A 20,172-nucleotide genomic window follows, 5' to 3' on the forward strand; every position below is an offset into this window, starting at 1 on the left:
GAAAATTGTTGGGAATACCTGAAGTTAGACAACAACTTTGCTTCCTTGCCTCTTGGCCTGGCCTGTATCAAGTTAGCCAATGAAATGAAGCTGGACTCCCTTCCAGTCAGCCCCCAACATAAAGTCCCCATTTGGTCCCCCTGGACACTCGAACCCCTCCGTCTCCGCATGGATCTCTGGGGAAAAATGGATTCAGTTAATCCTGTGGTAAAGCGCAACCTGGCTATCGAGTTTATAAATACAAGTTGGAGTCAATCTTTGCAGAAACATGCGGATGGGTCCAAAGAACCCTCTCAAGGAAGGACAGCGGCGGTGATATGTATCCCCGATGTCCGTATGGTCAGGGCTTTTCGGTTCACCGATCATCTTTCAGTTTTCTCGACAGAACTATTTGTAATCGTAAGAGCTATGGAATGGATAATCGAGTTCAATCCTCTTAGTGCAGTTATCCTCTCGGACTCGCTTTCGGCATTACAGGTGCTGGAATCCATACAGGGTGGCTGCAGGTATGACTTGGTCCTCGAACCTTGGGATTTGTGTAACATCATGAACTGGAGGGGTCTAGTGGTGGATTTGTGCTGGATCCCTGCTCATGTGGGCATTGGGGGGAATGAGGCCAGTGACCTTGCGGCAACGCAGGTCCTCAGAATGGACAATGTCACCGAAATCCCCTTGGTACCTTCAGAAATCATTCGTCTGGTCAAGGACCGTATTGTGGGAAAATGGCAATGTCAGTGGGACTCCTGCACAAAGGGGAGATTTTTTTCACAAGGTGCAATTGGAGGTGGTTCTGCTTGTTAAGCTCCCCAGGCTCTCCCGGAGGGACCAGGTAGTGCTTTGTTGAATCAGACTCGGGCACTGTCGCTTCAATGCATACCTCCATAGAATTGGATGTCACCCAACGGGGTTCTGTGATGTGTGCAGAAAACCTGAAGATTTAAACCACTTATTTCTAAATTGCCCTCTCTCTGGGGAATCGAGGCAGCGTCTCGTACGGTGTATAAGAGTTATGGGGACAAGGGTGTTGGACCTGCAGGTGATGCTGCGGCGGATGAACTGGAAACACCCTCAACTCTGTAAGGCGGTATTAAAATTCCTGAAGGAATGTGGGAGACCCATTTAAAATGTATCTGCCTTTGAAGGACTCTGGCTGTAGGCGAGTTTGATCAGATTCTGGTGCGTGGCGTGGATAGAGCCTCCTGGCTCTGACAGGCCCATTAAACCCTCAACAACAACAACAACAACAACAAAAAACGAATCCCACAACAAAAGTAAAATGTCGAAACATGTCGTATGGTGGCATCGTAATGTGACGTGTCATTCGGACCTTTTGTGGCTGTTTTTAGAGATTTAATCCCTCTATGTTTTTACATTTTTTTTCTTCAATGTTTCTTTCCTTGTTGGATTAAGCTCTCTTGTACAGAAAACATTTTTGTTCACATCGACATGCGAGACGCCGACACCTTTTCTTTATTACAAACACGAATGTGACATCCCTGTGCTCCAAAGTTCGTGCTGGGTCAAAATATTTTCCAGAAACTCTCGTCTTGGACCTCAAGGGGTCCATGTGAACCGTTCACTGCCCCTTTCTGGCAACGCCACTGATGGTGAGTTTTGAGTTGGGGGAGGGCAGGGAGGAAGTGAGGCTGGGGGGAAGGGGGGGTGTTCCAATATTTTCGCCATATTTAGCGTACCTAATAAATGGACAGCCTGAGCTTTTCCAAACGTTTCTGCATGCTGGACCACCGGCCTCTGTCGCCTCCTGCCGATCCCAAGGTGTTCGTCCATATTAGGGGGTTAAAGGTCGTGTCTGTATCTGATGCTGCGGACCGTGTGACCATTTTGGGTCGGATTCCGAGCTTGAACCGCACTTTCATCAGATGTTCAAGCACTTCCATTATAATATCGAACATCTCAAGGACTGCACAACGAAATCGAGCCGCACTGTAAACTATCCTTGCTGCCGATTCGACGATGGCGTGCTTGTAATTTGGTGACGTCAGGGCGGAGGGGCGGAGCACGCAGCATCGACTCGGCCTGGCCAGACACGTTCACAGTGCACGACGAACACGTATACAAACACCGACACGCACACATGGGTCGGTGCAACGTTGTGGCAGCTCTGGCCGTGCTGGCGTTCGTGCACGTGCTGTGCGCGCGCACGGAGGAAGGTGAGAGAGTCGTCTCGTGCGGGTCGTGTGTGTGTGTGTGTGTTTATATATATATATATATATATATATATATATATATATATATATATATATATATATATATATATATATATATATATATATATAAATAAATCTTTCTGGCTCCGCAGAAGACGCCGCAGTTACTTGGTGGCGGCGGGTCCTTCGGGATAACTGGCGCAGTCCCTCGTGGAATCGTCCGTGCTGTCCGCAGTCTTGCGGGGTACACCCCCCGCGATGTGTACGCCCTGCCGCTTTGAGCACGTGTGTCGAACCGTGCAGCATTCGCCCCCGCCGCACGGGTATCCGTGCCGGGATACTCGCACGGATATCCGTGCGGAGATGCACACGTCGTACGGGTTAGCTCGCAGCGGGTGCTGTTTGCTGGAGCTTTGAAACTTTTTTTTTTTTTTTTTTTTTTAAACTCAAAGGGTTTCGACTTCTGGTTAATGAATGGTTGGAAGTTTGACTTGGTAAAGCTTCCAACTGTTTCGATTCACTCGCTGTTCGTTGAAACCTTTTATAAATTCGTGCGTCGGTGCTTCTGACGCACGTAAGCAGCACGGCTGTGTCGGTAAGCAGCACGGTAAGGGCGGGGCGTCTGACCTCTCAAGGCTGGTGTGTAAGTTCCTGATTCGCTGGAGCGATGAAATGCTAACTTTGGAATATGCACTGATTTATTCATTCCTTGCTTGGTCTCTCTTCCATCGAGAAGTTTGGAAACTCCAAGCACGATGCTTTGTTGGAAACTTGGGTGATAATTGAGTACTTGAGAAAGTTTGTGCAGATGTCATAATAAATTATATCCTAAAACATTGCCCTCTCCCCCCCCCACCCCCAAACACATGAGACCCTTTCATTTTGGGGAGTCTGAGGGTGGGGGCTGTTTCACAATGAGGGTACCAAGTTTGTCTCACAACCACTAAAAATTCAAACTCAATATTTTTATTTCTCCAAATCCAACATTGTTAATTACAATACTTATATCCAAATTTTTGGAGCATCTGAATGAATATTTCTTCTTAAAAATAATACCCCAAGGATGTTAGGAGAGTATTTTTTTAAAACTACAACAGTCATTAATACAATTCAACTATAACCACAAAATAACAACACTATCAAACTTCAGTGGTTCCCATATGTTCCACAAGTATTATTCCATTACTGGAATTATGATTCAGTATACAAATGAAGTATATTTGTGGAAATATCAATAAAAGACAACTAAGTTTCAAATATCCAGAAAAAGATATGTTTTAATTACCACTGTCACTAATAGCACTGCATATGATGGAATGTAGCACAAAATTTTAAAACTACATGTACTTTTCTACATATTCTGAAAAAATTACTAATTTATCTCTGAAAATAAAAGTTTACCACCACAATGAAAAATATGAAGAAAATCACATATTTCTTCCGGAGAGGACATAATTTTTTGACATGAAGCAATACATTCTGTACAAGATATAACTGCAAAGTAATGCATTTATCTTATAATGCCAATACAAAATACACCAAGTAAGTGAATCTCGACGGGATTTTGACACTTTTTAAAACCGGCTGTATCATTTAGCCCAACGGTTTCTAAAGATGCGATAACTTTGAGATGTATTAGTATTGAGACATTTATTGAATAATATATTTTATTTAATTTTGCAATATAATTTAAAGCTATATGCAAAATAGGACCTGTCCTTAATTAAAAAAAAACAGCAGTTTATTCCATACACTGAAAATTTCTCGGCATGTTGCATCTTTAGCACTCGCACGAGAATGTGTATGACATGTCCAATTAAAATTGACTGTCAGAGTTTGTGACATTGTTTGTGCACAGCTGTTGTGATTACTTATTACTTGATCTGGATCTGTAATAACAACAGTTAGTTGTGGTTTACTGCCATAATGATTCTTTACCAGTATTATAACCAAGCTATATCCTTGCCACTATAGTTTGGGTATAATACTAAAACAGTAACCACTATAGCAGTAAAATGCTACAACTACAGGAGATTGAGGGGTTATTCTAACTGCCACCACTGTTTTTCCACCACCAGCAGTTGATTAATCTGCAAGCAGAAAAGTAGAAAATCTACATAAAGCAACAGGCATACATACGTCAAATATTTTTGTCCTCTCCGTAAAGTAATATTATGGGCTCTTTTATGGCTTGTATTGTACCAAATTTCTGTATATTATTATTTGGGTGTAACTATGTGTGATGACAGATGTTACTACATATTTATTTTTGCAAAAAGTGATCATACGGTGGGAATTATGTCATATTTCTCTCTCAGACAACTAAGCATGTTCCAGGAAGAGGTTTTAGCCTTCAAAAACTAGAGTAAATGTGTTAAAAGTAATCAAATTCAGCATACTTTATAAACAATAGTCAATACTTGCCGAAACCCCGTCACAGATGGATTCCGTTCATTCAACCACTCTCACCAGCTCACCCAGACTTGAGGGACATGGACTGGACAGGGCGTGCTTGCCCCCACCTACTCATCCCCCACCCCCCCCCGCCTTCAATTTGCTAACCCCTGCCCAAAATTTAATTACCCCGGCCCCGCCTCCGCCTCTTCACTCCCCACACACACACACACACTGGTCTCTTGATTCCCCGCCCCACTTGCCCCCGGGCCCCTGCCCCCCTGTCCACCCCCTCACATTCAACCCTGCTTAATTCACCCCAGCCCCCGCTCACTCACCCCCCACCCCATTTCCCGCTTTCAATTTGCTTACCCCTGCCCAAAAATTTGCTTGCCTTGCCCCCCGCCTCTTCACCCCCTGCCCCCGCCTCTTCACCCCCTGCCCCCCGCCTCTTCACCTCCTGCCCCCGTCTCTTCACTCCTCGCCCCCGTCTCTTCATCCCCCACCCCCGCCTCTTCACTCCTCGCCTCCGTCTCAACGAAAAGTGTTTATTCTGCTTCAGAGTTGAAGTTTGACTGTTGCCACTATGTGCGATGCACTCTTACAGGTACGAAGTTTCTTTCAGTCCAGGTCACAGTACCGAGAAAAACGTGACGCGACCGCTAGGAAGAGCACAAAATTGGTCCTTCAGTGTTAATATATAGAAGATACAATGTTTCTTGTTACATTTTTTTGTGTCAAATTCACATTCTGAGGTAGTCAGCATGTACAGAAGAGGGTTTTACATTGCAGACGCTATTTTTGAGGAGTGGAATGACACCTCTCAGCAGTGACGGTCTGTCGACGACAGACGTAATGACGTCAGCGAATGACCGATGATGTCATTACGTCCTGACGCCTCTCAGCGGTGACGTCACATGTCGCCATGTAAACGAATGTAAAACGAAAAGTGTTTATTCTGCTTCAGAGTTGAAGTTTGACTATTGGCACGATGTGCGATGCACTCTTACAGGTACGAAGTTTCTTTCAGTCCAGGTTACAGTACCGAGAAAAACGTGACGCGACCGCTAGGAGGAGCACAAAATTGGTCCTTCAGTATTAATATATAGATAATTGTGATGGATGAAGCTATAATTGTACAAAATTCAATGTCATTTCATGTGATTAATCTCCTGTTGAATGCCATTGAATAACATTCCGGAGAGGACATTTTTGACATGGACATTCAATCAGTGTTGTAACAAGATAAATTACATAAATGTAAATACCTTTTACTGATAATGGATATTCATGACCATGTCAACCTTACAAAACATCAAAAATTATAGCCAGCAAGTAGTTTCCTTATAACTCGTGGCAGTTTAGGTGTTTCCGGAGAGGACACATTTTTGATGGACACATGTAAGGCAATCAGTGCAGGCCATGCAAATAGAAGGTTATTGGTTACACTCAAACTTTGTAGCATAATATCAGTGCAGGTATATACACACTTGGTAAAACACACAATAAACTTTTAAAAAGACCCTTTATTTATGTAAAAAAAATTCTTCTACAATATGCATTTCTGGAGAGGACATTTTTTGACGGACGAACGGTGGGGCATATTTATTGAGGGTGAAATAAATATTCATTGTCTGAAATGAATAATATGTTGTGGACAAAGTACAGAAGAGTTATTAAATTGATGCAACAACAAATAAAAGTCCCAATATCTGCTTGTATTTGTTTATACACTGTGAATGCAGTGTACCTGGAGAAAACGAGACAGCTATTTGTCAAAAAAATGGCAATTTTTATGCTATTCTGCCAAAAATTGACATTTTTTGTCAAATAAAAAGTGGTCCAAGTTGTGCCATCACTAGTACCAACTACTGGCCCTAATGATAGAGATACTACAGCCTCTCATTTAGCTATTTAGCATGCAAGGGTACAAAATACCAGAAATGACCATGACTGTGAAACAGCCCGTGGGTGTTAAATTAAGCTACGCATGGTTGGTAAATCAACAAAACAAGAGTAATTTGTTCTTTTTGGAGGACTGGCTGTATCATCTGATTACTCTTAACATTAAAGGTCTTTTGAACAAGATTACTTCCACGGTCAAGTACCCTCATCCAATCCATTGGGACCATATTCTGTACAGAGCATCGGTGCTGCCGAAGCGGTCTCCTGGGCTATTGGGCACAATCCTGGATGAGTCGCCACATCGACGAAGGATACTTGAATGGCACAATCATCCCAGCAAGCTGGTACTCATTTTGCCGACTTCGGAAGTATGACTGGCTGAGTCAACCCCACCTGGTATTAATTCAATGGCTGACCGGGATTTTAACTCGGGATCCAAAGATCCCAGGCCCGCCACTCGAACCATTAAGCCAACACCAGGCATGGTATCCTGATTAATGATCAGTTTCCTCATTCCTGCCTGTATTGGTTGAATTTGACCACTCCACTTATTAGGACCCTTTCCACACTCTAACCTTGAGAAGCTTTAGACCCAAAGGTCTCCGATGAGAGACGATGTGAAATTCCTCAAGCCGATTTGTAAAGCTTTGTTCAATTCAAGTTTTCTTTGGTGTGCAGATGTAATTGCTTCTGTTAACACTGTTACCACCGCTTAATACACCCCTATGCAGCAGTAGAGGATGACGTGGAGAAAGATGAAGAGGAAGATGATGGAACGGCGGTGCTGGATGAGAACGGAGTCTTCGTGCTGACAGATCAAAACTTTGATTTCTTCACTGCCGATAAGGACATTGTGCTTCTGGAGTTTTATGCACCATGGTACATTCTCCTATAATAAAGCCTAAGCTCGAGTACCAAACAGAATTACTATATTTGGGAAAGAGGGATGGTTTAATGGGGTGAGGGTTTAGCTCATAGGACAATGGTGGCTTGCTCTCGGCAGGTGTGGACACTGTAAGGCTTTTGCTCCTGAATACGAGCAGTTGGCAGCGGCGCTCGCTGAGGACTCCCCTCCGATTCCCGTGGCCAAGATCGACGCAACGACCGCTCCAGGCCTGGCGAGCCGCTTTGACGTCAGTGGATATCCTACTCTGAAGATCCTCAAAAAGGGCAAGCCTGTGGATTACGATGGGGCACGCACGAAAGACGGTAAGATCTGTGTGCATCATCTGAGAGTGATCATTGTAACCTGGTGTGTGCTTTATTCCCCGTGTACGTACAGGAACCGAAGCTCTAAAGGCCTATTAGATTGTGGCATACTTGTTCAGATTTCCTTCAATATCGATGTCTTGCTGTTCCCTTTCATAAGGGGCCTGTGTCCCATATTTGCCACAAGTAATGCCTTTTAGTATCCATCCTCCCACACCACTCTACCATGTGCACTAGATTGCTGTTGTTAAAAAGTGACGTGAAAGCAATCTGAAGGCAATGTCACGTTGTCATAAATAAAATCCAAGCTGTTTGGAAGGTGGAGACGATTGGTTCATGTTTCTGATATTCATGAACCCCCAACAGCCATAATGGAACGTGTGCGCGAGGTGGCAGAACCGGGCTGGGCACCTCCTCCGGAAGCCACCATTGTTCTCACCACCAATGACTTTGACTCTGTGGTCAATGAAGCCGAGATCATCCTGGTGGAGTTTTATGCACCTTGGTGAGTTGTCTTGGTTACTTGTGCATAGACCTGGTTTGGACTTGCATAACCACATAAACTGTTTCTACGAGTGCAGTATAATACCTGAGTCGGCATTAAGATAACATGATTGTGATACCACTGTAATACTTTCACAGAGGTGATGTAATCACTCATCCTTCACTTAGGCAGGCAGCATCCTCTTCCCCCTCTGCAGACCTTGATCGAATCACAAGCTCGTCAAACACATGGAATATTTATTTCAATCCTGACAAATATCACACTCCCGTGAAACTCTACAAAAGGACCATATAGCAAACGCTCCCATCTACTTTCTTAACAATCCTCTTGAAGTTCAGTCCCTCACACTTTTATGCCTTACGATCAGCTGTGATATTTTTGGGGGCAAACCACACTTTAAAGTTTTCCTCCAAAGCCAGTCACCGACTGGACTGCATCTGTTGTGCAAAGTCCTTCCTTGGCATATCTGAACTCTTGTACGCCTACAAGGCCTTCATCAGCAGCTTGATGGAGTACTGCTCTCCCCTCTGGGCTGGCTCCCCTGCCTCTTATCTTGCTCGGCTTAATGCCGTGGAAACGAAAGCCTTCAATATCATTGGAATATCCCACAATGAAGCTGAGTCTATGGGCCTGTCACTTTGCCATCGTAGACAAGTCGGTGGTCTCTCTGTCGTCTTCCGCCTCATTTCTGGTTTTGCACCCTCTGCTCTTTCCGTGCTCTGTGGCCCTCAGGTTTCTGCATGGCTCTCACATTCCACCATCAACTCCCTTCTGGTGAAACTACCGAAATCCAGAATCACTGCTCACCTCCACTCATTTGTTCCTCTGTTTTTTTGTTTTTTTTTTCCTCCTGGCTGTGGAACCAACTTCCACATTCTTTTCAATCTCATTCTTCCCTCTCGGTCTTCAAGACCGTTGTTCACCACCATCTCAAATCATCCCCAATCCAAAATCATGATATTTTCTATCCCCGTTAACCCTCCCCAAGTCCATATCTTTCCAACTTTCCCTCCTCAGAGTTTGTGGCTGTATCCATCTTGTCTACCTCAAGTGTCCTCCCCTTCCATTCCTCCTTCCCCACATGCAATTATTTCTCCAAGTCTCCTTCTATTTTGTCTCTCATCACTGCTGTTGGTTTTGTTTCCTCCCTCTCTATCGACTGTGCCATTTGTTCTGATACGTCCTGATCCATTCCATGTTCCTCAACATTGTATACAAAACCCCCAAAATTGATCATGCCTCGTCATTGGTGGTGCAATTGTAACAATGAGGGACTCGCTCAGAAATGTAATTGTCTGGTGCTCTGCAGGTGCGGCCACTGTAAGCGTCTAGCTCCTGAGTACGAGAAGGCCGCGCAAGAGCTGGCCAAGCGCTCTCCACCTATTCCACTTGCCAAGGTCGATGCTACAGCAGAGAGTGCACTGATGTCACGTTTCCAGGTGTCAGGCTATCCCACGCTGAAAATCTTCCGTAAGGGCCGTGCTTATGAGTACAACGGACCTCGAGACAAATATGGTATGTTAAATGGCAACCCATGTTGTGTCCACAGTAATTATGGGTTTCAAGTTACCTTGTGGGTTAAAGAAGGAATGTAATCACTAATCTCAGCACAAAATTAGTGATCTGAATGGGTGGCAAAACAAGTCAAAATAAATATGAAATAAACCAATGTCACCCGCAGGGTGACCCGTATCTTGCCAAAAGGTGACCACGTGTGACTTCTTTAAGGTCACACTGAGGTGAACAGAGCTGCTATCCACCAGGAGCGACTCCTTGAGGAATATCTGCCTACGAGAGATTCCGATGAGAATCGTTCTACAGAGTAACCATGAAAAATATGCTTTTGCCTCATAACGTCACCAAATGACGTCATAATGTCTCAAGCTTGACATATCTAGAAAGCACTCATCGAGGTGTTCAATTTGAGGTACTACAAGATATGGTTCCTAAAACTAGAAAATTTGACCTTGGGGTCAAATATGTTTGACCTGAGGCGCTAACCATGAAGGTCAAGGCCAATCGCCACCAAAAACTAATCAGCTGAGCACCAGACCATGAACTATATTCCCATGAAGTTTGAAGATGATCCGATCAAAATTACTCAAAAAATAAGGGTTTCGTCGACTCCCCTGATTTGCGCCAAAGTGACCTTGACCTTTGACCTTGACCTTCAAAATTTTGTGCACTGAAAGGGACCTCTATAGGCCTCTGATATGCGAAGTTACAAATATTTCCAATGATAACTGTGCTCTGCAGAATTTTTTAAACGTGATTACAGATAAACAAACAAACAAAAAAAAAAAAAAACATACAAGCTGACTCACATATCTTGCAAAAACTTCTTTTTGGCAAGATAATAAAATACCTAAAATGGAAGAGGAGAGAAAGCTGACGATTTGGGCCTCTCCCTTCATCGGAGCAAAAGAGAAAGGAAATCGGTCAGTGGTTGGTAAAAGGAGATATCTGCAAATGATGTCATCACTGACGTGCTGGGAATGGGAAACACCGATGGGACGTGTGTGTGTGTGTGTGTGTGTGTGTGTGTGTGTGTGTGTGTGTGTGTGTGTGTGTGTGTGTGTGTGTGTGTGTGTGTGTGTGTGTGTGTGTGTGTGTGTGTGTGTGTGTGTGTGTGTGTGAGTGAGTGTGAGAGACGTATTGCTCAGGGAGAAACGTCATCGGTGATGTGTACCCTGAGCAATATATCACACGTGACGCGCACACCTCTATCCAATCGGCATTCCCCATTTCCAGCACGCCAGTGATGTCATTAGCGGAAGTCTCCTTTTACTAATGCTCGCCTGATTTTCTGTCTGTTCCTCCGACGAAGGGTAAGGCCCAAAACATCAGCTTCTATTCTCTCCACGATGAATTGATCAACATTTAAGATATTTTATTTCTTTTTTTGTTTTTACCTTTTCTGAGTTACCCTCTTATGTCTGGTGCAGTATCATAATTTGTTCACAAGCTTGATTGATTACAGCACAGTATTGTTATCAACAGAGCACAGTTATTCCTGGCTTTTGATGGTACCTGTCAATGGACAGAGCATTATTTTTCTGAAAAAGGTTGTGCTGATGCATTGTGGTTTGGGCGTGGTATTGCAGGCATTGTGAGCCACATGATAGCACAAGCGGGACCAGCATCTGAGCAGTTGCACTCTGCCCGCCAACTGCAAGCACTCCTTGGACAGGGTACATCTGTCATCAGTGTCGGGGCCTTCTCTGGGCAGGACAGTTCTGGGTACAAACTTTACATGGACACAGGTATGATGAAGATTAGAACAGCAGGAAATTCGAGAATGTCAAGACTTGGCTCTGGTTACACCTTTAATCTCTGTCTGCAGCCAATACATTGCGTGATGAATTCCAGCTGTATCACACGTTCGACACCACCATCAAAAGGGCCATGAAGGTTGCAGATGATCAAGTGCTGTCCCTGCTGCCTGAGCGTTTCTATTCCACGTTCGAACCCAAGTCGTATTCGATGCACATTGAGGTGCGTACCATTCACCCCCTTCCACACATACCATTGCTGCATTCTCACCGGCAAGTCTGACTGTGATTGACATACAGAGAGAGCATTATGCCTTCATCTATCCCCTATCGATGACGCGGTCCTTTCTTGTGAGAATAAAGATAAAATGCCTTTTCGCTATTTTGCACTCGTACATACGATGTCTTGATCAAACATGATGCCATCCTAAACAAGGGCCCAGCTAAAATAGTGATGAACCACCCATGGCCCCCTTGATGCCATTGTCACTGTTTGGCTCTTTGATCAAGATCGAGCAAGCTGTAAGCTTTTGGCTTGATTGAGAGGTCAAAATATACCAAAGGTTTGTTTAAATTATGTATTAAATATATATATTTTTTTAAAGGGCAATACTATTGAGATTCCTCTCAAGGTACAGCCACAGGGTCTTTTTTTCGAAACGGATTCTGTAGACGGTGATGTCATTGTAGTCTCTCTTTCAAAGTGCTGTGCAGTATTCTGCACAGCGTGGAACTGTCAACAAAGAAGATGTAGATAATTTTCCAGGCAAGTGTAGAGGTCATTGAAGGGCAGACCAAGACAAAGGTTGGTTCAAAAATGCAACCTGTGGCACACCAAACTCAAGAGATAGAGCGTGAGAAAGAACACCATCAAGTGTGATAGTAGAGGCCCCCCTTGCATACTATTGGTACACAGCTTGCAAAGTAGATCTCGGTGTCAGACGGTATTGAAGGCTGGAGAGATGTCCAACATAATTGCCTGACCTCTTATTTGAGATGTGGAGCCATCCATCCATTGTAAATTTAGAGCACTCTTCAAACATGTCCATGGTTGCATAGCTGGTGTGGAAGATGAACTGAGTTGGAGAGAAGATGATACTTGACTGCCTTCATGAGAGCAATGTGAGATCTGACTCGAGATTGGACAGTTGGAGAAGGTATGAAGCCTAAGTTTGCAGCAATGATCGATTCCATAGCTGCTTATATTGGGGAGAACGCTGATCGGTCTGTAATCCAATGGATCAGGCTTGAAATCCTTTTTGTGAATAGGGGTGATGTTGCCACACCTTCTAAGATGCAGGTTGGTGGCCTTTATTGTCTGTCTTTTTTTGTGTGTGTGCAAAATCATGGATCAGAGAAGAGCGAGGTGACATAAGGTAGAAAGGAAACTCTCTAACAGTGGGGATGTGGCACAACATGCAGATATAACAACCCAATCAAAAATGGCATTCCCTTCCTGCAGTAATTCTCTACAGACTACTGTTGTTGGAACTGATACCAACTATAGTATATGAGAGTACAACTCTCATATATTATAGTTATAACTATAGCATTTTTGCTAGGGAAACAGGAGAGGGAAGGAAACCGTGGGGAAGAGGTGTTAGTAGGGGAAAAAAACATCACATGTAAGAGTGGAGGATTACTTGAAGTGGTGTTATGCTGCCAACTTGAAGCCCGAAGAGTAGGAGTAGGAGTGGGGTTGGGTAGACTGCAGAAGGTGATTCCACAAAAATGGCCGCACTATGGTCACAACCTGCGGATTAAATGCAATGCAGTACCAATTTATTTTACATTTGTTTTAATATGTAAGATGTGGATGCAAAAACTGTGACTATTCTCGAGGTAAACAAAATAGTCATTGGTTCATAGCATTACATAACATCACTAGAAACACCCGCTGCTCCCTCAACCTCTCTGTAACGCTCCGTAGTGTTTGAACGTACACCCCCGAGCGTTACGTCATTTTTGAACTGCCCCTGTGCGTACGCAAGTTACAGGTGGACGTGGTGACCTCTCGTCCATGCTTTTAGTTTACTGTAAAAATTTTTTACATAGAACAAATAAATTGAACACAAACGTTGATGGGGCAAACTTTCAAAAAGAACATGTAAATTGAGCAGACTACTTTCGCAAAGTGGTGGTACAGTTTGTCAGGAGTGAAGCACATTCTACTCGGTTGTGGAAGAGGTAACAAAGGACGCATGCGGACTGTAGCGTGAGGTGCAAAGCCGATGGAAATCGGATGACGTTGAACAAAATTGCCACAGGAATGGCTTTAGGGATGCACGTTCCCTGCGTGATGACGGGCTTGATTAAATTTTACTAATAATTTTTATCCTACATATAATTACATTTTTTGAAATCCCTCATCGTAACACTGGACTAAAACAAAGCCAATGGAAATCTGATGCAACAAACCCGGGCAATGTACAATCGGCAGAGGCCGACAGGCCTGATGTCTTCAATCCACTAGGAAATCAAGACGGTGGTCATATTATTTTGTCTGGGTGCCATGGTGGGTGTAGTCGAGCAACAAATGTGGGTGAGGTCTGGTGGCTGTCCGACCAATGGGTGTACATTTCAAAAATCGACCCTCAACAAGAACCACAACAACAACTATTCAGAGCTCTTTATAGCCCTGGATTTTGGGATTTTCATCCTGTGGATTGTGGTGGCACAGAGGGAGCGAGATCAGGTGAGCAACAGTTTCAAAAACAGGCCTCAAACTTTTCTGCGATGATGAGCAAGCCTTTTGCTTCCTGAAGAGAGATGGAAATGATTTTGAGAGCTTTCGATTCCAGAGCATCCAGGAGAGATGGGTGTAAAGCAGGAACATCAGTCCAAAGGGGATCGTATAACATTTAGCTACGGACAAAGTCCTCGTAGGTTGTGAGAAGTTCAGATTTATCGAGGATGGACTTGGCACGACAGAGGATGCCCAGTTTGCCGATAGTTTTGCAAGCCAATTTTGACAAACGGTCTGCTGTGGTCGTAGCTGGTTGCACGGCCGAGAGGTTCAAGAAACCGAAAGTCTTACAGTGTCTGATGGGGGGTAAATAGGTGGGTTTGTTAGACTATCCATCCACAGAGACAAGCAGAGTATGTGAAATTTGCCTGAATGATTGACGTTTTACAACTGTCGGTCAAGCATCTGACACTTTCCAGTTCAGCAGAGAGAGGGAAGCAGCTGCTGCTGACCTGTCATTGGGATACATTATTGCACAGCATAACATTGAGTCATCTACAAAGAGTAAAAGAGGGTTTCCAGAGCATCAGTGAGGTTATTTATGTACCTGCATAGGAATAACACCACGACACCCAAGACCCTAACTTGGAGTCTCCTGGGAGAGAGCGTGAGGGGATTTTGTTGAGAGATACGTGTTGTTAGTGTGAGAACTTGGGCAAACTAAAAAAAAAACAAAAACCGAGGTATCTGCGATCAAGGGTTAAGGCTTCCCCAGACGCCCACGATCCAGTAATGGCCATATGGCCTTGTCCTTCAATATTTGGGGATATAGTAAATTAAGAAAATGTGTCCCCATCTACAATCTATCCATAAAACTCAACATCATGAAAATCAGAGGGAAATTATTCAAGTTGTGCTAAAAAGGTGTTTTTTTTTTGTTATTTCTGTCACAATCTGAAAAAATATCCGCCTTCCCTTCCCCTCCATTAGCACTACCTTTCCTCCTCTTCCCCTCACGCTGCCTTTCATCTACCTCCCGTCACACTGAACTCCTTCCAAACCCCCTCCCCTCTCCACCCCCTCGGACATATCTGGGTGATCTCCACATGCTGTATTGACGTGCTGTTTTAATGGACCCCATTTCATTCAATCCTGTACTATCCCACCCCCCCTGCTTTCTCCACAAGTCCCACTCCCAAATGCAAGTCCAGAACCCACTCCCCTCATGCTTTCCACTTCCCCTTTCTCTCTCTCCCCCATCCTCCTCACTCCCACCCCCCTCCTGGAGTGGATAGCGACGTTCAGTGAGGTGTCGCTCTCACCCCCCCCCCCCCGCTTGCTTCCCCACCTCTCCTCACTTCCCCCTCCCTCCTCACCCTCTCACTCGTCTCTCCCTCCCTTCCCCCCACTTAATATCACCGTCAGCGAAGTGACGGGTTGTATTTACTCGTCTGTAATAATATTGAAGACGAAAAGGTGTTTGTCAATAAAAAAAAAATGTTTTTTTTCATTCTTCTCCTTGGGAGAATTGTGTGTGTGGTTTCAACGGTGGTATGTGGCTTTGTATTGGTATGTACTTTGCGGTACATGCAGGATGATACAGGCGAAGATGAGCTGCGGAACTTTGTGGTCAACCATGCCATCCCACTGGTAGGACAACGTACACGCGACAACGAGCAGAAGCTCTATAAGGATCGACACCCTCTTGTTGTAGTCTTCTATGGCATCGACTTCAGCTTTGATTATCGCAAAGGTGGGTTTTAATAATCGTGCTCAGCCTTAATGAGCCATTTCACCATTAAATGCAAAATCTTTTGCAGTTTCATTTAATATTTTGTAATGACAGCATTTCGATTGCTTGTGGTTCATCCCCCTGTTGAGAATTTCTGAATACACATCACAGCCACACAGTTCTGGCGGAAGAAAGTCCTCACAGTGGCGAAGGAATTCCCCGAGATGACATTCGCCATCGCAGATGAGGAGGAGTACGGGACAGAGCTATCTCAGTTGGGTCTCGGCGAAAGTGGGGAGGAAGTGAATGTAGCCATCTTTGACTCTGGCGATCGAAAGTTCATCATGGAGCCGGTGGAGTTTGACTCGGATGCACTGCAGGACTTTGTGCTTGCCTTTAAGAAAGGTAAGAACATATTGCGTCGGCATGGTTTCGTCATTTCCATTCGCTCCTCAAATCGCACCGCTTTATAGTTTTTCTTTTCAACTTTTCCCTCCACATCTCTTAAATCATTACCTTTTCCTCTTCTATTCCTTACCTCCACCACTGAAGTGGATGGAGCTTGTTTTCACCTCTGTTTTTATGACTGTGAAGAGGATATCTCAAGAGGCTATGGTAGACAGATTGGATGAAACTTGGTGGACAGGTTGGCTGTGTGACACGGACTAATTGATTCGATTTTGGTGAAGATCCGAATCTGGATAGTAATATTTTTTTAAACGTGATTCTTCACCATTGAGGGATGGGGCCAAAAACAATGTATAGCACGATATTTCAAAACATTGTGGACGGATTATGACAAAACTTTGTGAGTGAGTTGGATAGGTTACAAGAAATAAGCCGATTTAATTTTGATTAAGGTCCAGATGCAAATCCGGACTATCAATGGGCTACACAACATAAACTGCTCAGCTTGGCAGAGCTATGCGCTCCATTGAGTGCCATTTTAGGGCTCTTTATTACTTACTAAATCTAAAGATTTCGCAAGTATATTGATGACTTCCGTCATCTGTTTGTGTGTTTGTTTGTTTGTGTGTGTGTGTGTGTGTGTGTGTGTGTGTGTTTGTTTGTAGGCACGATAACTCGAGAACGGAAGAAGCTACCAATGTTAAATTACACCACGTGATTCAGGAGGGTGATGGCTAGTGCTGATTAGATTTTGGTCAAAATCGGTCAAAGGTCAAACATTCGATTTTTGATGGTTTGGTACAGAATCATCGCAGAAACTTCTGGTTTGCATCGCTACCTTCTCGAGAGACAGATTTTATTAGACAAGGTCAGAGGTCAAGTTGACGATTTCGTAAGTACCAGTCTATGACTGCTTGTTTATTTATTTTGAATTGCAGGCATTTCTCAAAAATGATAGTTGCTGATGTATTATATGAACAGATCAAGTATTAAATTAGAAGGGCACTTGGTGGAGCGCATACCTCCGCCACGTAATGCTTGATCCACGAGAACATATCGGGCCCAATACGTTTTTGAAATATCGTGCCATACAGCACCATATTGTTTTTGGCCCGATCTCTCAATGTTTAAGAATCACTTAAAAATTCTAGTTGTCGGATCAGGATCCAGATCTTCACCAAAATCTAATCTGTTCGGCCTTGTCACACACCGAAGCTGTCCACAAAATTTCGTCCGGATCCGTCCGCAAACAGACAGGGAGGGTTGAAAACGTAACCTCCTTCACCTTCGGTGGCAAGAAAAGGGAGATGTAATAAGTTGCATTTCACTGAAAGTAGTGTTTGGCACGAGATGTTTTGTGGAAACATGTGCCGTACTTTCTTTCCAGGTCAGTTGAAGCCCGTGATACGTTCGCAGCCTGTTCCAAAGACACAGAAGGGGCTGGTCCATGTTGTCGTCGGGAAGACCTTTGAGCATGTAGTTCTGGATTTGACCCGGCACGTTCTTCTTGAACTGTACGCTCCATGGTGTGGGCACTGCAAGAAGTTGCAACCGGTTTACGAGCGCCTTGCCAGCCAGTTATCTGGACGTGAGGATCTTATTGTTGCAAAGATGGACGCCACAGCTAATGACATTTTACATGCGGCTTACAAGGCTGAGGGCTTCCCCACAATTCTGCTTGCAGTACGGGGACGCAAGGACTCTCCTATTAGATTTGAGGGAGAAAACAGAGATTTAGAGTCATTGAGTAGGTTTGTTGAGGAGCACATTGGAGAAGTGGACAGTACCAAGGATGAACTTTAGCCAAGTAGGTGGTTCATTGTTACTTGATGGTCTTGGCACTACTGGATCTTTCAAGGAGTCTGTGAATTAGAGGTAAGGGGAGGTGGGCAGTAGAGAGAGAGTTGATCATAGTGTATTTGAGCAAAATATTGCTCTCAGCCATAACTTGGATTTTCATGCCAAGGATAGAAAGATAAGTTGGTGCCAATTAAGGGTAGGACACTTTATTGTGACGTCATTTTCAAGTTGCCAAGTTTCAAAATTCCATTTTTGCATTGTTGCGTACCCAAGAGCCCATAACCCTTCCATCTCCAAATGTTGAATGCTATTATTTTTTATTTTATTCTACCTGTGGAGGAAACAAATAAACATGGGCTAAGTAGACCCACAAATCAAAGTGGAATCTTAGAAAAGGAAAGATGAAGTAAGGAGATGCAAGTTATGTATACAGAGGCAGAACCAAGCTGCTGGTTGGTGGTATTGTTTTCTGGGAGATGTGGATATTCCTCCCTCTTGGAGAACAGGGCAGGAATTTGCCTTGGATACTGTTACACGGTGGCCTATTATTTTTTGCAATGTACTGCGGAGTCTCATGTCCATCAGTAAATTAATGTCAACACACAGGACAATTAGCTTAACATCCTTTCCAAAGGATGGTGTACCCAATGATGCAGACCCCTCCTTTACAAAGCCCTGGAGGTGTTTCAAATCAAAATCTTTATCATTCCAGGAGACTACGAGAGAGCTGATAGAATTCCTTACCCAAAGGACATGGGACTTGTCTTTTTTAACTCTTGTTTTGCATTTCTGAGCACAAACTATATTTCCTAAGAGCTGCCATTTCGTCTGAATCTCGATATTCCCCAACGCTGTGAGCCCAAGCGGCAAATTTGATTGGTTGAGATGGTTTAATATTTTGTCCGAATACTACTCTACAGGGTTTTGGATGTGGCAACAAGGCGATTGTGTTCTATGTTCAAGTTTATGATTATATTGAAATAAAATAAAGGTTGAAGAAAAAGCTTCTTTTTTTTCCAGAAATTTACCACTGTTGATGCACCATCTTTTACACCACATCACTTAACACATTCAATTCGTTCTTCCTGCTTTGTTGTGACCATTATGACATCCCTCAACACTAAGTTTTCTATTTGGATTGATAAACTGGCAGACAAATGAAAACTAAGTCTATGTGATGACGTCGACCGATATGCCTCCGCCCACATTAAATCTTTGCTTTGGCCTTAGCTATTTTATAACTTGGTTTACGGATCTGCCGACGGTATATTTGCCGAAATTAAATATAAATATAAAACACATTTTTAGCCTTTTATATTTATACATTTTCCGCCGAAGGTGCAAAAGTTTCAAAACCCGAAATGTAAACGTCGGCATTTATTTTCAAAATATAATTTCGTGTGCGCGCACCAAAATGCTGAGTCATCTTGAACCAAACTGTGCAGTAGTCTTCGGTCATGGCGTCTGAGCAGTGGCCAGCGTGGTTCAGATTGACTGTGGTTTCTGGGGCGAAAGTGATTGTTTAGAAGTATGTCAGTGGTATAAATTTGAGTGACTGTATTGGTGATTTAATCATGCAACATCTTGATGACGAATATTCTGGCCAAACAATTGCATCAATTCAGTGCAGCAGCAGGGATGATTCGCAGGCTACTCTCGATCGTGCAGATTTTGTTTCCATCGAAAGTTGTACACCGCTGTTCGTATTGAAAGATTTCGGTGCCAAGTACGTCAGTTTCCCTGCGAGATGCTGATATTCAGCCTTCAACGGACCAGAAATCAGCCTTTGTGCTCATGGGGATGGGGAGACGGTACGATCAGATGCCCACTGAAAAGTAAGAGCTGGTTATGGCTCTGATTGAGCGTGTTGACTCCTAGTAGACACCTTTTTTTAATCATATCCAGCACTATGCACTAGTTTGCACGCACACATCTACGACTTGGACAGTAATTTTCTCAGCATTGTTTCCATTTGTTTGATGATCCAACAGGTTTCTATAAGAAAAACATGCCAGACTATATTGTAACAACAAGTTTTAATCCTTCTTTATTGTTTTTCACATCAGAAGATACAGTGAACATGGGGATCCTGC

The 20,172-nt window shown here is 43.8% G+C and overlaps 2 protein-coding genes across 5 annotated transcripts in view; one reads left to right on the forward strand and one right to left on the reverse strand.

Annotated features, from left to right (window-relative positions):
* The window catches only part of LOC147030358 (kelch domain-containing protein 3-like), a 63,874-nt gene that overhangs the window by 14,977 nt on the left and 28,725 nt on the right, over positions 1-20,172 (reverse strand). Inside the window, exon 8 of one of the 2 annotated variants that reach the window (XR_015056322.1) lies at positions 13,097-13,206. Coding sequence is in view for 1 of the 2 variants with exons in the window: in XM_085874318.1 (XP_085730444.1) it covers positions 13,200-13,206 (7 nt within the window). In the remaining variant the exon portion in view is untranslated. Of the gene's footprint in view, positions 1-10,715; positions 13,207-20,172 lie in introns of those variants that run through there. The other variant, XM_085874318.1, reaches the window with a different exon arrangement.
* On the forward strand, positions 1,867-19,087 carry PDIA4 (protein disulfide isomerase family A member 4). 3 transcript variants are annotated; one of them, XM_085874311.1, is made up of 10 exons: positions 1,867-2,171; positions 7,199-7,346; positions 7,471-7,676; positions 8,043-8,181; positions 9,491-9,696; positions 11,286-11,444; positions 11,525-11,676; positions 15,733-15,892; positions 16,043-16,276; positions 17,667-19,087. In XM_085874311.1, the coding sequence occupies exons 1-10, from the start codon at positions 2,096-2,098 to the stop codon at positions 18,080-18,082; spliced, it is 1,896 nt and encodes a 631-aa protein (XP_085730437.1). In that variant the 5' UTR covers positions 1,867-2,095; the 3' UTR covers positions 18,083-19,087. The 3 variants fall into 3 exon arrangements, with proteins under 3 accessions (XP_085730437.1, XP_085730439.1, XP_085730438.1); XM_085874313.1 differs by lacking the exon at positions 17,667-19,087 and adding an exon at positions 17,084-17,167; XM_085874312.1 differs by having other exon boundaries at positions 2,001-2,171; positions 7,202-7,346.

The sequence above is a fragment of the Eptatretus burgeri genome, chromosome 3 (assembly GCF_056783735.1).
Source record: "Eptatretus burgeri isolate ZD-2024b chromosome 3, Ebu_testis_v1, whole genome shotgun sequence".
Taxonomy (NCBI): Eukaryota; Metazoa; Chordata; class Myxini; order Myxiniformes; family Myxinidae; genus Eptatretus; species Eptatretus burgeri.